The sequence below is a fragment of the Cetorhinus maximus genome, chromosome 22 (genome assembly GCF_964194155.1).
Source record: "Cetorhinus maximus chromosome 22, sCetMax3.hap1.1, whole genome shotgun sequence".
NCBI lineage: Eukaryota > Metazoa > Chordata > Chondrichthyes > Lamniformes > Cetorhinidae > Cetorhinus > Cetorhinus maximus.
Genome location: NC_135900.1, coordinates 58,496,210 through 58,514,562, shown reverse-complemented (window position 1 = coordinate 58,514,562; position 18,353 = coordinate 58,496,210). Strand labels below are relative to the sequence as shown.

Here is an 18,353-nt window from a genome sequence, read left to right as displayed (position 1 = left end):
AATTGATCTTTAATGTCTCCTGAATAAGGTAAGATCACACTTTTATATTGCCTATTACAGTAATATAAAAGTACCTTAACACAAAAATATAGCAGAACAGAAGCAGTTTGCATACAAGGTGGGCAGATACAAACAGTGAAATACTAGGCAGTGACTGAGCACTGGACAAGTTGATTAATAATAGTCTGTATAGATTTGTAAATGATAGATCATGTCTGATTGATCTAGTTGAATTTGTTGAGGGGTCACTAACATGGTGGATAGGGGAGCCTCTATGAATGTTATTTATAAGCACTTCTGGAAGGCATTTGATAATGTTCCAGACCAGATATTATTAGCAAAAATGAAAGTATATGATTGAAGGTAACCTTGTAATGAAGAAATCTTCATTATAGTTTCTCCTTCGTTTAATGTGTGAAACCCTTTAGTTTGCTTTTCAACTTCACATTGAAATGTGATGCATAACAGAAAGTGTACCATAAATCCCAATATATAATCAATAAGTGCATAGAATTTAACAAAATGACCGCCATCTTACAAATAATTATTTTTCTCTAATTATCCAAAACTCCTTGTTTCAGCTGCACTGGCACATGATCAATTGAATGATTTCTGAACTGTCTGTAATCTGATCATCAATGCTCAGTATCACTCTTCTGAATCAGTGACACTTTTTCTTTATTCATTTTTATGGGATGTGGGTGTCACTGGCTAGGCCAGCATTTATTACCCATCCTTGTTCAGAGGGCATTTAAGAGTCAATCACATTGTCGGTAGGCCAGACCCTAAAGGACATTAGTGAACCAGATGGGTTTTTTAAGACAATCCACAATGGTTTCATGGTCATCATTAGACTTTTAATTCCAAATTTTTACTGAATTCAAATTCCACCCTCTGCCATGGTGGGATTCGAACCCAGTTCCCCAAAACATTACTCTAGGTCTCTGGAATACCAGCCCGGTGACAATACCACTACACCACTGCCTCCCCTAACTGTCAATCCGACCCATCTGATTCAGACTTACACTGATTATAAACTTATTATATGCAAGATAACTGGAAACATCTGGTTAAGAAACTGGTATGCATCTCAAGTGAATGCAATGCAAACAAGTTTGGAGTTAATTACAGTTAAAAGGTAACTTGGGGTTTATCTTACAGGGTCAAGGGTAGAAGTGTAAAATGAATGGCCCATCTCTGGGTTTGTAATGGAGCTAGAAGTCTACCCTTGTCTCAATATAAGATTTAAATTGTTTATGTAGTTCTCGGATGAAAAGAAGCTACAGGCAGTTGGTAAACAAGAGATTTCCTTGGTGTGACTAGCAATTCTGGGAGGAAGAAATATAGAAATTTAGAGAAATAAATTATCCCTATGGGTTACAGAATCAAAGAGTTGTGTTGAGGTTAAAATAATTAGTTTACCATTTCTGTTTGAAGCATCCCAAAGCATGCCAAATTGTTATGGAGATGGAGCTGTGGGAGTTAGAAGGTTTTTTGTTTAACTTAGTTGAGCATTTCTCACAGAAGGAGTGGCAGTTTTGGTTTGATGTAGACTGCAGCCCACTGAGTTGGCAGAGCCAAAGGAAATGAATGCTAGTCAGGCCTGCATCTTAAGCTGAGAAAATACTAACTTTATCATTCACTGCGCAGAATTCAGGTGAATACCTGTTTAGAATTTGCATGGAAAAAAAAGCTGGAAAATTTACCTAGCTAGAGGAAGAAATCTACAGTGGTCCTCACAGAACCTTGTGCAGAAGGCAGTTTGAGGTTAGCTTGGAAGCAGTCCGCTTAGTTATTCAGCTTGGAAAGGGGAAAGAGATAGCCAAGAGCTGGGAATAAGCAGTGGGAACAGCAACAGTACAGAAGCAGTGGAAGCATGAAGGACCATTAGGAACCAAGGGTGTTCCTGATGTTTAAATCCCTAAGCAAGAAGACAGTTGAGCCTAAGCTTGAACTGAAGAGTCCACAGTCATGAGTTCTTGGAAGAAAATTGGAGGATTGCTTAGCCAAAAGCTAATCCCCATGAAATTTCATACCTTGAAGAATAGCTTGAACATTGAGGAGTAACTTCCGGAGGGCTGTGGCATACCTTTGGGTTAGTCCCAGGAAAAGTGAATGAACAGTCATGATTCTTGTAACCTATAAGGGATCTCTTGGAGTGAAGTAACAAGTAGAATGGAGTTTATAGGCTAAGTCTTCATTAACTATTGTGTTAGGTTAGTGGTGCTTGCTTTGTTTAATTTGTTTTTGCACACAATAAAGTTTGTTTTTGTTTAAAAGTGTGAAATCTGTGGTATAGTTCTGTCAGTTAATCACAAAGAGTAGGATCTTCTGGTCAGTGAGCAGGGGCAGACCCCGTGTCATTTCCATTTTCAGGTCGGCGGGGGTGCAGCCAAGTCAGCTGCATGCCCGCTAACCTGTCAACAGCCTATTGAGGCCATTGAGAAACTAATTAAAATCATTAATGCACATGTGCGAAAGAGCTGAGGGAATCCCCCCACTGCCCGCACAGGGAGCACATAGCGCTTCCTGGCAGACATCACGCTGGGCGGGCCTTAATTGGCCCACCCACATAAATTGGCGGCACGCCCCCGGGTGGGGGGGGGGGGGGGGGGGGCTGCGATTGGAGGTGTGCCCACTCTGCACTTTCCCCCCAACCGGGGGAAAATTTTTCCCCAAAGTGTTTGAATTTCTCTTTCAGCATTAACGGTCTCTAACACAATTGTAACACATTAAATCATCACTAATTTCTTATTTCAAGCCCAGGTTGCTGTACTGGGGTTGGCACAATAACAAGGAACTGATATCCAACTGAATATTTGTCTTCTCTTTTTGTATAATTACAGGTCATTTGCACTTTACACTTTTCACATTTACTTGCCTTTTCTTTAGCTGTATTCCTGTATCAATGGAGAGGTTGAAAGACAAAGAGAATACTTGTTAGACATTAAATATTTTTCTCTTTTAATCAGCTAAGACCATGGTTTGTTACTATAAGCAATTCATTTGGCTAACATCTTTCATCTGGAATCTCTTTGTTAGTGCAAGTGGCCAAGCAGAAATAAGGAGACAATTAAAGGGAAAAGCACAATACCATGGGTAAGTCAAAAAGTGATTGCAGCATTGATGCCCCATTTATATTCCGTGGAATGGTTTAGAAGATGAGATCTCCCCTACCCGAACAGAACAGAACTTAATTTCTCAATATGATGTAACCATCTCCTTTCTGAATTTACCCCATTTATACAAAGGAGAGGTACGTACACACCAGAATGAAACTGGAAACCAACAAAAAACCTACAACCCCTGGAAACGAAGGGAGAAACTGGTTCAAGGAAGATCAGGAACAGAAGTAATTTATAACATTGTGCTTTTCAATTGAAAGAAATGGTGGTCTAATGGTCTAATAAACTTTTAGGAAATTGAATGTTATAGAAATAGTTCTCTCTCTCTCTCTCTAGTTAAAAATTCTTCAGTAGTCTGCTTCCGCTGACGTAGAACAATGATCATAATGATGAATAATGTCTCTTCATGAGGGGGGTCATTATTTAGTCAAGGATGTTGCATAGGAACAAGCTTTTGTGTAAGTCTAATAAGAGATTAGAGAAATGAGTTATAACCCATATATCTAAACAAGTTATCTGAATGCAGGCATTAAGATGCTTTCAAGAGATAAGGGAAGATAATCTCATCACATCTGAGACCCAGGTTCGGACACCTATTACCTGATAATTGAAAAATTGAATGAGTAAACAAATAAGATTGACACAAGCTGTTCACTGGCCCCTAAAGCTAAGTTATAAAAACGTGCAGTCAAGGAAGGAAAATCATGTCCAATGGGGGATGATAACTCTGAGGTGGGTCCATGCTTGTTTCAGCTTGCACCTTGGCCAGCAAGGGAGACAACCGAAGGAGAAGATGTCATTACCAATAGAGATCAAACCCACATCAGCTCATCCGTCCATCCAGAACCAGTAAACTAATCTGATCTGTTACGAGGTCATATACCTACCATGTCTATTCTAACTATGTATTGTATTTGAACTGTCACTTCTCAATAAACCACTTGTGACTCCTCAACTCTTTTGAATAATCTGCGACCCATGATCAAATCTCAAATTGATTTTTTTATTGAAAGTAAAACAAGGAAACTATGTATTTATTGTAACAAGATCAATTAGCCCAACATATTGTCATTCATGTCAAAGTTGATGTTCCAATGTGATTGCAGATATGTTCTATAAACATATCAAATCATTTTATATAGACCATTAATATTGCTGATGGGATATATTACCCTGAGATCCCAGAAGCTATCTGAGTGACACTAAGAGGACCATTTTAACACTTGTTGCCACTTATTGGATAGGTTTCCAAATGGGCATAAAAAGTTAAATATTAAAGCAAACCATTATTCACAATACCAGAGTTATGGTCAGATAGAAACATTTACAGTAAAAGGGAGAAGGACATAATAGAGAGTTAAATGTTGAACCGGCTATTCCTTCACCTGTGATAGGTAGCATGGAATTCAGTTATTTCAAAACAATGATTGGAAAGGATCCCACAGGGGTATAGACCAAAATGTACAGATGGCATCACAGAATTTCCAGAGGACAGGATGGTGGAATGGGCAAACATGTGGCAAATTAAATTCACTACAGAAAAGTGCAAGGTACTGCATTGTGGTAGGAAGAATGAGGAGAAACAACACAAACTAAATGGTGCAATTTTAAAGGGAGCGCAAGAACAGAGAGACCTGGGGGTGCTCATGTATCCCATGAATGAAAAAGTTATGCTAAACATATATTTTAAAAACTAGTTCAGCCCCAGCTGGAATATTGTGTCTAATTCTCATCACCACACTTTAGGAAGGATGTGAAGGCTTTCAAGAGAATACAGAAGAGATTTACCAGACTGGTTCCAATGTTGACTTGGGAATTTGGTTCAGATAAGAATTCAGTGCAGAGCAGGGGAAGGGCTGCTGATTTTTATATCTTTTTTCAGACTCCAGCAGCTGGTTATTGTTCAAAGTCATTAATTAGGTGAGCTGGTAGATGATTGGTTGGTGAGTTTAAGATATTAGCACTCTAAATGAGGGCAGTAGTTTAAACCGGTACTGGGGAGATATAAGTATTGCATTAAATTTATAGCTTAACCAGTTAAGCTACTTAATAGATAACAGTTGAGTGATATTTCTAAACTTGAAACCTAATTAGTTAAATAAAACAAAATAAAGTTGGCATGATAGGTGATGTGTTGCATCAATAGCGTGTGGGAACTGATGGATGCCCATGTGATCTATGGCAATTATGTTTGCATTAAGTGTCTGTAGCTCAAGGATTCTCAACTCAAAGTTGATGAGCTCTGAGCTTGGGATGTTGAAAAGCATCAAGGAGGTGGAGGTTACCTACATACTTTGTTCGAGGATGAAGTCACTCTTTAGGCTAGGTACTTATGATTTTGTCCATAGTCAGGGACAGGTGTGTGTGACTGTGAGTGAGATAGGCATGGGAACCCATGGTAGCAATGGACAAGCATCAGGCCTTGCAATTGTCCAACAGGTTTGATGTTCTTGCAGCTTGTGTGGTCGAGAACAGGGACTGCAGGATGGATGAACAAACTGATCACAGCACCAGTGGTGTAGGGAGCCATTCAAGTGGGGTGAGTAACAAGGAATTAAGTTGTAGTAGGGGGCAATGTGGTTAGTAGGGGACAATATAGTCAGGGAGATATAATACTGTTCTCTGCAGCCGAGAGCGTAAGTCCCAAAGGCTCTGTTGCCAGCCCAGTGCCAGGGTTAAATCTTAGCATTCAAAATGGAATTGGATAAATGTTTAAAGGAGGGAAAAAAATTGCATGGATGTGTGGAAAGACCCAAGGGACGTGCCTAACTAGATTGTTCTTCGAAATAGCTGGAGTGGACAAAGGACCGAATAGCTCCTTCTGTGCTGTACTAATCTATAATGTTATAAATGCAAAAATCACAGTGCTGGCCTATATATATGGGCTCAGAGCTGAACCCATCCTTAGCAGGAAAAATATGACAGATCCAGGAGGAAGGCGTGGATGTGGAAACCATTTTCTTTTGCCACTGGAGGCAAGGGACAAAACACCTCAACGATTGTATTCCCTTAATCGGAATGTATGTTTGCTAGCCCATGAAAACTATGAATATGGCATTCATCCCAGCTTGACTCAAAGAGCTATGGCACAGCTTACTTTACTTCTTTTCCCCTATGCAAAACACACTAATAAGAAGTATAAAACCATTTCATACAGCACAAATTTGTACCACATCTAGTGGTGCTCCTACCCTTCTGAAAATGTTGAAACAACAACAACTTGAATTTATATAGGAAAAACTCAGCTGGTCTGACAGCATCTGTGGACAGAGAAGAAGGGATGAAGAAGGGTCATACAGACTCGAAACGTTAACTCTGTTTCTCTCTCCACAGATGCTGTCGGACCTGCTGAGTTTTTCCAGCATTCTCTGTTTTTATTTCAGATTTCCAGCATCTGCAGTATTTTGCTTTTATTTTGAATTTATATAGCCCCTTTAACATAGTAAAACATCACAGGGCACTTCAGAGGAGTGTTATCAAACAAAATTTGACACAAAGGGGGTCACAAAGTGAGATGTTAGACCAGATGACCAAAAACTTGGTCAGAGAAGTGGGTTTTCAGAAGTGTCTTAATGTAGGAGAAAGAGGTAGGGAGCGGTGGAGAGGGTAGGAAGGGAATTCTAGAGTTTTGGCCTAGGCAGTTGAAGGTACAGCCTCCAGTGATATGGGGATCTGTACAAGAATTGAAGAAGGGCATATATTTCAGAGGGTTATCGGGCTCAGAGATTCTAAATATAGGGAGGGGCATGAGATGGAAGGATTTGGTAAAAAGGGCTTGGAAATTGAAGCATTGATGGATCAGGATCCAGTGAATTGAGAGGTAGTGATTGAACGGGACTTGATGTGAATTAGGGTATTGACTGCGGATTTTTGGATGAGCTCAAACTTATGGAAAGTGCAAGGAAACAATGGATTTCTTACATTACAACAGTGACTACACTTAATGTATTTCATTGTCTGTAAAGTGCTTTCATGAAAATTGCTATATAAATGAATGTTTTTTAAAATACATGCAAGTGTGAAAAGTGTTTGGAATATTAACCTGACTACACTGGACAAAGGGTGAGGGTTAGTAATAGCATCCTCTCCAATATGCTGAATTTTCAATTGAATTGGATGTCTGCACTCTTTGTGAGTATGAGCATTGTGAGCTGTGAGTAAATGTTTAAAATGTATCCTCTCCATATAGTGCCAAGCTCTTGTTATATTGCTATATTATTCAAAAAAAGCTAGGAACTATATTATGTGCATGTATACATGTATATCCAGAATGCTACATCACTCACTATTGCACCAGTGTACCAAAGCGACAATATATCATTCCACAGCACATGGTGCGATCTGAGAAATACATTTGATGTCAGCTTCCATACTTGTGTGAAACAGTACTTCTGGGAACCACAAGACATATAATTTTAAAGGTGCACAAAGCATTTATTCAAATGTTGAACTCCAAAACTCATCCAACACACTCACAAATCTAACATTTCAGTTTTCCAGTAAACCTACTTAAATAGCCAAGAACTTGTTGGATCTGCCTGGTCACTTTAATATTGTGGAAAGTTATGCAATAATAAAAATAATTTGAAAAAAGTAAACAGACTGCATCTTGTGTTTTCGCAAACTGATAGTTCAAAGTGTTTTCATTGTTTCTACTTAATTGATTTCAATAATGTTGCCTCCTAATTGTGCATGTGCCTCAACTTGTTTTTATTACTTTATCTGTATTTAACATTACCCTCATCTAAAGAAGAAACTAAACAAAATAAACATGACCTCTGAGAACGTATTTGATTTTCCCGTTAAATGTACTATCTGTGCTGAAGTAGAACAAAGTTCCCTCTCCTAGTGGGAGGGAAAATGGTCAGCCTTTGTTAATCGCCCATTCTTTAAGGATTCTTTCTTCCTCCCCTGCCCCCCCTCCCCCATAACTATTGTGTGACTCTGTTGGGGATGTAACATGAGGTGCTAAATTCTACTGGCTTGTATCCTTCCAGGATAAATGATCAACTAAGTAACTGCATGGACAAGGGACCTCATTGTAATAAGGTAAGTCATTTAAAAACTAGGGATTTGTACATGCCAATTCTATTTTTGTTCAGTCAGGTGATGTTGTAAAATCTGTACTGATCTTAAGGGGCACTATTTGCGCCTTTGGGGCAAGGAACACAAGGGGCCCACATGTTGACACTGCATCAAACAAGATGTTCAGGATTGTTCTGCTTCACTGAGGCAGAAAGACAGTGAATTACCTTTGTCACGTACACCTTTCTGGACCTTTCATAGCTTCACTGCTGCAATTCCATTCAATTCTGTTTAAAGCCACCCACTGTTAACATGCCACATTACTTTAAGATCTCAGTTAGACCTCACTTGCTGAACTGAGAGTTGGGCGGAAGCTCAGAATCTTAAAGAAAGAAGTATCCGCCTAAAGGAGATTGCATCCTGGAAACAAGAGCCTGCTAAATTAGCCTTCAAGAATGTAAGTGATTCAAGGGAAGTGATATTGAGAGATGAACCTGTAATTACAGATACTATTCCTGGTAAAAGAAAAATGTTCATAGAACTTCTGAGAAGCAATAACTTTTTCAACATTGCTACAAATAAGGTTTTCCTTTCATGTGTTAAATTCAACAGTGAACTGTTGTGTAATTTGCCTTTTTTGAATTTCAAGCTGGTGAAAAATTTCCCTTTTTAAGAATAAAACTCTGAATTTATTTTTCTGAAAATAACTGATTCACTCTAAAACATTTGTCCAGTTGTCTTATAGAAAATATTTCTTATTTTAATATTCTTGAAATGCATTTTTAAGTATGCAAAGTTCTATTTGATTTTTGGTACTAAAGTAGTCTTGACTCCTCATACTGTGATCTGTACTCCTAGGTAATGAGGCAACGCATGTACAGTGGCAGTTTATGACACCAGAGTAGTATTGAGACAGCACACAGAAGTTTAGAGGCAATAATACCTTTTGCATATAAATGTAAAATTGAAAACCTTTGGAGAGGAGTATGTTGTTAGAATTTTGCAAACCTAGTTTAAATCTCTCACTGCACTACTACTAGCAAATAATTTCCTGATAGTCATACTATTATACTGCAATTTACATATCAGTGAGGTATAACTCTTGTTAATCTATCCTCAGCAATAGTTCTCCAGTAGCTTGTCTCCACAATGTTAACTACCACCGATTTGAAATCCCGACGTCAAACTGAATTTAAATACCCTGCAGCAACTTCAACATTCTTTTGTGATTGTAGTTCTGAATCTCCCTGGATTAGACACTATATAAACTGATTGTTCAGATTGCAGGCTTCTAACATGTTCCAAGTATCAGAGACCACCCACCCTCCACCCCACCAACCCCCCTCCCTCACCACTACCATTGTTAAATCGCAGGCAAACACTACGTTTTGACATTTTCATCAATACTTTGTTGTGTGAAAGGACTAAGACTGCATATGGTGCTTGAAATTTTATAAATTTATGTATTTAGAATCTTTATTCCTCATTTTATATTCTCATATAATCATAGAAGGAAGCCATTTGGTTCATAAGACTTGAGGTGGCTCTTTGAAAGAGTTATCCAATTAGTCCCACTCTGATGTTCCAGTAGGTTCAGCCAGTCTGTTTGGAACTTTGTGTCACAGTTGAACCTGAAATGAGCTTCCAACCACATATTCGCATCATCATTATATACTGCCTGTTTCAATCTCCATTACATTTCCCAACTTCGCCCCTGTCTCAGTTCATCTACTGCAGAAATGCTTATTCAGAACTTCGTTGCCACGAGATTCGACTACTCCAATGCATTGCCAGCTGGCCTCACACATTCTACCCCCCGTAAATTTGAGGTCATCCAAAACCCAACTGCCTGTGTCTCCTCACATCAAATCATGCTCACCTCTTATCCCAGTGCTCACTGCCCATTGGCTCCTGGTCAAACAATATCTTGATTTTAAAATTCTCATTGTTATTTTTTGAATCCTTCCATGGCTTTGTCCCTCCCTATCTCTGCAATCTCCTCCAGCCTCACAACCTTCTGAGGTATCCGCATTCCTCTAATTCCAGCCACTTGAGCATCCCCAATTTTAATCACTCAACTATTGGTGGCCAAGCCTTCAGTTGCCTGGGCCCTAAGCTTGAAATTCCCTCCCTGCTCCTGCCTGCTTCTCTACCTTACTTTCCTTCTTTAAGACACTCCTTAAAACCTGTCTATTTGAGCAAGCTTTTGATCATCTGACTTAATATCTCCTTATGTGGCTTTGTGTCATACCTTGTTTTATAATGCTCCTGTGTAGCACCTTGGGACATCTTATTACATTAAAGGTGCTATATAATTTTAAGCTGTTCCAGCAAACCTGTCTTCATGGCAATTATCTAGCTTGCCCATCCTAGCAATACACCCTCAAACACCTCATTTGTATTAAAAACTGAAAATATTAGAAAAACTCAGCAGGTCTGGCAGCATCCGTGGAAAGAGAAACAAAGTTAACGTTTTGAGTCTGTATGACTCTTCCAAAGAGTCATGCAGACTCAAAACGTTAACTCTGTTTCTCTCTCCACGGATGCTGCCAGACTTGCTGAGCTTTTCCAGCATTTTCTGTTTTTATTTCAGATTTACAGTATCCACAGTATTTTGCTTTGACCTCATTTGTATTTCCTATGGCTTTACAATATATGTAAGCTTGCAATGTTGTGCTGACATCGAGTCCCTGTGTAGCAGATGTGTGGTGTACACATGCCTGAAATTGCCCAGACCCAAATGTATCACGCTGCATATACCACATGGACAGACTGCCTGCACATTTTACATTAAAAAAGAGCTTGGAGTGGTGAAAGTGTAAGAAATTCAACCTATATCCCCGACCTATTTATTTTCCAAACAAAAGTCTTATAAATCTAGAGTTCTATCAAAGCCTATTTCTTTGACTTTGACAAGTTGTACCCTATTTGGTCTAACAAGACTTTTTTGTACTTTTAGCATTGAAGATGGATGGAACAATTTTCTTCTACAGTCACTAAACATTGAAAACCTTTTTGTTCTCTCAGATATCAAATACTATAGTGCAATAATGAGACTCCATGGCTGCATCAGCAACCCTGTCTCCATGGCAATTATCCAGCTTGCCCTACTTATTTCCACCTGCTTCAATCAAATACCTCGTCAAACTGTGAATCCGCTAATGGAGAACACCCCATTCAGTGCTGTGTGGAATGCACCCATTGAACAGTGTGAGACCAAATTTAGAGTTATTGTAGACCTGAGTCTTTTTGAAATCATCGGTAGCCCATTAGAAACTATTACAGGACAGCCCATTACGATATTCTACCACACCAGGCTTGGTTATTACCCATATTACGATGATTTAACTGGAGAGTCGTTTAATGGTGGTATTCCCCAGCTGGCACCCATAGATCTTCACTATACAAAGATGGTAGAAGACATTCAATACTACATCCCTTCAAAAGTGGTTCCTGGAATTGCAATCATAAACTGGGAAAACTGGAGGCCTCAGTGGATAAGAAATTGGGACCTGAAAGATATTTACAGAATAAAATCTGTCGCGTTGGTTAAGCAACGAAACCAGTCGTTAAATTTGAGTGACATGATTATGATTGCCAAGAATGAATTCGAAGAGCAGGCAAAAGACCTAATGTTAAAAACTTTAAAATTAGGGAAGTTATTAAGACCAAACTACCTCTGGGGTTTTTACTTATACCCAGATTGTTACAATTACAACTACAAGGATAAAACCATTAACTACACAGGGAGTTGTCCTGACATTGAAGTAGCAAGAAATAATGAGCTTCTCTGGCTGTGGAATGAAAGCACGGCGTTGTTTCCTTCCATCTACCTGCAGACAAGTCTGCAAGCTTCAGTCGCTGCAGCTAAGTTTGTGCGTCACCGTGTTCAGGAAGCAAAGCGGGTCGCATTGCTTTCCAGTCAGAAATACACACCGCCTCTGTACGTTTACATCCGGCCAGTGTTCACCGACGCTGCTACTGTATACCTGTCTGAGGTAAGTTAGCTCAGTCTTACGAGAGAAAAAAACAAACCTTTAGTTATTCGCCAAAGTAGGTCTAAAGTGTCTCAATTTCCTGTAGTTTTGGACTATTACAAATAAATAAATAAACAAATTAGGTATTTTTGGAATGATGCAACGCAAAATCAAAAGTATCCTGGTGATCTAGAATTATTTTATTCAGAATTTAAATTGTATTATTTTTCTTCAAACTTTTGTTTTTGCAGATTGATCTTGTTCATACAATTGGGGAAAGTGCTGCTCTGGGAACAGCTGGATTCATTATTTGGGGCAGTTTAAGTATGACTGAAACAGAGGTAATAAATATGTTAGATGTTTACCCATTTATGTGATAGATATATTGTTCACATTGCAGTTATTTGGGGTTGTCAAAGCCTGTTTTCCTTTCCCTAATTCATTAGCGAGTTAATGCATTACCTGGGGGTGAAACCAAGTTACACAGGCTTTGTTTGATAGCTTGTCGACACTTTCAATCATGGCTCACAAATGAAGAAAATATCAAATGGACAAGCTATAGCTGCCAGTGTCTTGTGTAACTGAGATCTATTATAAGCATCAACTTTAGGTCTTGAGGGGTTAAAATAGTTTAAAAACAAATGTTCACATGACCCTTTCCTTTCCTCCTATTTGAAATGGGTGGAGGGGTGTTGTGTAACTAATTTCACCTCAGAGCGAATTGCCTGTTATGGAACTTTGCCCAGTCGTATCCCATCGATCTGAGCAATCTACTCCATCAACTACCGTCCAGGCAGTTTCTCCCTGACTGTTTACAGGATGCTGGCCCCATTTCCTATATTACAGCACAAGAGTCCAGTGTTTCTTTGTTACATTAAGTTTACATTATATAATTTATGTTTACAGATCTGGAACTCAGTGTGGTCCATGCTATTCTTTTGGTATGTACTCAGAAAAGAAACAAAGCTGAGTATTTTCTTCATGTGTCACTTGTGGCATTAGTTGCTAGTACTCTTGCCTCTGGGTTGCAAAGTTCTGGCTTCAAGTCCCACTCCATGGCTTGAGCGCAAAAATCCAGAGCGCTGCACTGTTAGAGATGCTGTATTTCAGATTTGATGCTAAACTGAGTCTGTTGTGGTCTCTTACAGTCTGCTGCCACCATATGTTGAGGGTCTTGATGTAGACCTCAAGGGATCTGCCTCAATGCTATCAAAACTAAGCAGGATATTGAGTCTGACGAGGGTTCTGGTAGAACACAATTACATCAAGTTTATTACTAGCAACAACTGTATACAGCTCTGCACAGGCCTTGGTCTTGCCTGGGTCCTAACAGTTACATAGGTTGATTACCTTATGAGTCAGGCATATAGCCAAGTATACATAAGTCTTACTGATAGAGTCACAGACAGTAGCAAACATCTGCAGTAATGATCACAGGCAATAGTGAATATCTAACATGGAGTCTGTGCCTTTTATCCTCCAGCCTTACACACGGTGATGTCATAATGATGGCACTATGCAGCTTCTTAAAGTTACATGCCCTTGTCTGCATTGGCATACCTGCAATATTGCAACACCATCTGCCTGCTTGGTTGGATGTGAAATATTCCATAGCACTGTTTTGAAGAAGATCAGGGAGTTATCCCCGGTGTCCTGGCAAATATTTATGCCTCAATCAACATCACAAAAACAGATTATCTAGTCATTATCTTACTGCTGTTTGTGGGAGTTTGCTATGTGCAAAATGGCTGCCCCGTTTCCTATATTACGACAGTAACTACACTTCAAACCTAATTAATTGGTTGTAAAGCACTTTGAGACATCCAGTGGCCATGAAAAGCAAGTCTTTCTTTTCTTTGGAGTCGGTCAAAATATGGTCAGTTGCTGCCCAGGATAAATGTATTGCATTTTCCTGATTTCCAATTCAATCTCAAAAAGCTTGACTTCCTAAATACACAATGTTGTTAGCCATTAACTAGGAAAAATTTACACACCATAATTACTTAACTCAGGATTAAATGCTAGTGTAAAGTCCTGAATAATAATCATCATGGAGGAAAAGAGAAAAGAAATCATCACCACGTATCAATGATACTAATCATCTGAAGTGAGATTTGTCCCCCAAGCCCTTTACTAAGATTCATTCTCGCCCGCTGCACGCACCCCCCTGCCTCGCCCGCTGCACGCACCCCCCTGCCTCGCCCGCTGCACGCACCCCCCTGCCTCGCCCGCTGCACGCACCCCCCTGCCTCGCCCGCTGCACGCACCCCCCTGCCTCGCCCGCTGCACGCACCCCCCTGCCTCGCCCGCTGCACGCACCCCCCTGCCTCGCCCGCTGCACGCACCCCCCTGCCTCGCCCGCTGCACGCACCCCCCTGCCTCGCCCGCTGCACGCACCCCCCTGCCTCGCCCGCTGCACGCACCCCCCTGCCTCGCCCGCTGCACGCACCCCCCTGCCTCGCCCGCTGCACGCACCCCCCTGCCTCGCCCGCTGCACGCACCCCCCTGCCTCGCCCGCTGCACGCACCCCCCTGCCTCGCCCGCTGCACGCACCCCCCTGCCTCGCCCGCTGCACGCACCCCCCTGCCTCGCCCGCTGCACGCACCCCCCTGCCTCGCCCGCTGCACGCACCCCCCTGCCTCGCCCGCTGCACGCACCCCCCTGCCTCGCCCGCTGCACGCACCCCCCTGCCTCGCCCGCTGCACGCACCCCCCTGCCTCGCCCGCTGCACGCACCCCCCCTGCCTCGCCCGCTGCACGCACCCCCCTGCCTCGCCCGCTGCACGCACCCCCCTGCCTCGCCCGCTGCACGCACCCCCCTGCCTCGCCCGCTGCACGCACCCCCTGCCTCGCCCGCTGCACGCACCCCCCTGCCTCGCCCGCTGCACGCACCCCCCTGCCTCGCCCGCTGCACGCACCCCCCTGCCTCGCCCGCTGCACGCACCCCCTGCCTCGCCCGCTGCACGCACCCCTCCTGCCTCGCCCGCTGCACGCACCCCCCTGCCTCGCCCGCTGCACGCGCACCCCTGAGTCGCCCGCTGCACGCGCACCCCTGAGTCGCCCGCTGCACGCGCACCCCTGAGTCGCCCGCTGCACGCGCACCCCTGAGTCGCCCGCTGCACGCGCACCCCTGAGTCGCCCGCTGCACGCGCACCCCTGAGTCGCCCGCTGCACGCGCACCCCTGAGTCGCCCGCTGCACGCGCACCCCTGAGTCGCCCGCTGCACGCGCACCCCTGAGTCGCCCGCTGCACGCGCACCCCTGAGTCGCCCGCTGCACGCGCACCCCTGAGTCGCCCGCTGCACGCGCACCCCTGAGTCGCCCGCTGCACGCGCACCCCTGAGTCGCCCGCTGCACGCGCACCCCTGAGTCGCCCGCTGCACGCGCACCCCTGAGTCGCCCGCTGCACGCGCACCCCTGAGTCGCCCGCTGCGCGCACCCCCCCCTGCCTAAAATCTGGATAAATATTTATTGTTTAGTTCCAGGTATCTGTTCTATTTTACCCCACCTGACTTGAAATATGTCACCAGGGCTCCTGATTTAAGCTATCGATTACATTTTATTAGCATTGCATTTTTAATATACAGCATTATGGAAGTGTTCATGGTGCTTTGGTCAAATCCCATAATTCTGTGCACATTTGTGTGGAAGCTGTAAACCAGTGTCCTTGATTATATGCCAGTTTAAGTATGTAGTTAACTTTAATGATGGAGCAGTGTCCTTGAGATGCAGAAGAAACTTGAAATTCTTCTCACACCAGAGGAGATATACCCTTCCAGTTGTGAGTCAGTCTGGCACTTACACTGAGACAATGCTCCTGACGTTCAATGGGAAATTCTGTATATGTTCAGTGTATGATTTCATGAAGCTAACTGATGCAGGTCAAGATTTCAACTTCAAGCACTGGCTTTATAAGAAAGGCTGAGTTCTAAATGTAAAGCAATAATGAAAGTTCTCACAGATACAAAATACACCCTTACAGATATGTTCAATCATGCTGTTGTGAAATATCTAATTTTCAAGTTTAAATGTGCTAAAAACATTAGCTAGTCTCACCAGATTGAGGGCCAAAAGAATAGTGACCAATTTAAAAATATATTTTTCTCAATTGATTAGATCACCATTTTCTAGTTGGACTATTTTTACCTGAGTGAATTACAAGAAATAAATTCAAATTACAATTAATATATTTGCAGATCAACCCATTAGAAGAAATTTTCATCATGCTGGAATACTTTTGAATAAGAGTCAGGCAAGTGCTAGAAATTTGTAGATAAAATAGCATAATTTGTATGAAAGGTATGATACTGAGATATAATGAGGACTTTAATAAAGCCAATAATTAGATAAACTATTTTTATATCGTAGACAAAAGCAATATGTCTTGTGTCTGGGCATTGCATTTAGTTACAGAGGTGAAACAATCTTTTAAAAAACAAAAAAAACCCTGATCTAGAGGTGGAAATTTGCAAACAATTTAATAATCTGTAATGCAACTGAGGTATTAATGAGCAACTATAAATTAACCTCAAGTAAAAGCAAAATGCTGCAGATGCTGGAGATCTGAAATAAAAGCATAAAATGCTAGAAAAACTCAGCAGGTCTGGCAGAACTCAGAAGAAGAAGAGTCCAAAGAAGTGTCATATTGGACTCAACATTAACTCTGGCTCTTCACAGGTGTTGCCAGACCGGTTCAGTTTTTCCAGCACTTTCTGTTTTTATTATAAATTAACCTTGATTCTCACAGCTTTGAAGAGGTACCTTAAAGAGGCAGGCCAGGTTAACAAATAAACATCATAACTGTGCTCAGGCCGCAAACTGCCTGGGTGCAGCAACACAAGGATAGGTCTGTAATTTACTAGATGTTAATTATACATCAATAATCTACCATTGTTAGACCTGGGAGAAACCATTTGTGACTCCGCGTTGTTTTTACAGAGCGTGTGTTTGGCTGCTGCTGACTATGTTAAGGAAATCCTGAATCCTTATATTGTTAATGTGACATCTGCAGCAAGGCTGTGCAGTAAAATATTGTGCCAGAAGAAAGGGCGATGTGTGCGCAAGAACTGGGATTCCACCTATTACCTGCATTTGAACCCTGCAAGCTTCAGAATCATTCAAAATGCCACTGGATACACAGTCATAGGACGAGCTTCCTTTGAAGATATTTTCTACTACACAGAAAAGTTCACTTGCCAGTGCTACGAAGGGCAAAAATGTGAACCTGCTAGTGACATAATAAACTATATCACCGAACTGGATGCCTGTGTTAATCCTTACAATTGCATCGACTTAAATCTCTATACAGAATCATCCACTAAATCAAGCATAATTGATCTAACTTCAGCTAATCTAATTTCTACTAAATCAACTTCAGCTAATCTAACTTCAGCTATTCCTTCCCAAAATTATGCTTGCTCTGTGTATGCTCACTTTGCCCCTTTATTTACCATAATTTTTAGTGTACTTTATACCATGCATCAAATATGATTTTTAAAAATGTATTCAATTTCTTTCTGTCCAACTAAATATATTTTGCTTTAATGTATGCAGCTAGAACTTAACTTGGATTCTCACAGGGCATACTTTATCAGTGACCTGCTGGAATAGTTCAATTAGTGTACAAATGTGAATGTTTTTGTCATTAGATATTACAAGATAGCCTATACTTTAAATGATTGATCAACCTGTTAACTCAGCCTTTTGAGTGTTTGACCCTGATTTTACATGTTGCATGTTTGATTCATGTAGATCATATCACTCAAGCCTTTTAACTAAGTGAGTTTTGTCAGTGTGCAAGTAGTATATAGAATAAAGTTCCCATTGAACTGATTATGGATTATTCAAAAATGTGCTCAATCTCTTTGGACAACTGTACATTAACATATCTGTAATTTATCACAGGGTAGTGATTCTGGACCAGTGAATATTAAAATGCACTCTTTGAGTGCACATTTATAACTTGAGGACCTGCGTAACTCTAAATCTTTCTTCTACCCGCAGAAAGCTGCCATACAGAGATTGGGTGTTACTTCACAATGTAGGAAGGAAATATTAGGTTGACCTAAAAAGAGGGAGAAATGTCCGAGACAAGAAGAAACCCTTCCTTTCTCTCTAATGATTGCTTTGTCTAAATTGAGTTTGTCAATCTGAAGTCAGTTCCTAGTCAAAGCTAAAACTCCCTATGGTAAATATCAGTTTATACTTACTAGGACCATGATGCCATGG

At 41.4% G+C, this 18,353-nt stretch overlaps 1 protein-coding gene across 1 annotated transcript in view; it reads left to right on the top strand.

The window, feature by feature from the left end:
• LOC144696323 (hyaluronidase PH-20-like) overlaps positions 1–18,091 on the top strand; it is a 50,108-nt gene extending 32,017 nt beyond the window's left edge. The window contains exons 3-5 of the mRNA XM_078567539.1: positions 11,110–12,148; positions 12,379–12,468; positions 17,064–18,091. Coding sequence (XP_078423665.1) covers positions 11,110–12,148; positions 12,379–12,468; positions 17,064–17,615 — 1,681 coding nt within the window. The 3' untranslated portion in view covers positions 17,616–18,091. The remainder of the gene's footprint in view (positions 1–11,109; positions 12,149–12,378; positions 12,469–17,063) is intronic.
• Positions 18,092–18,353: the final 262 nt, after the last annotated feature.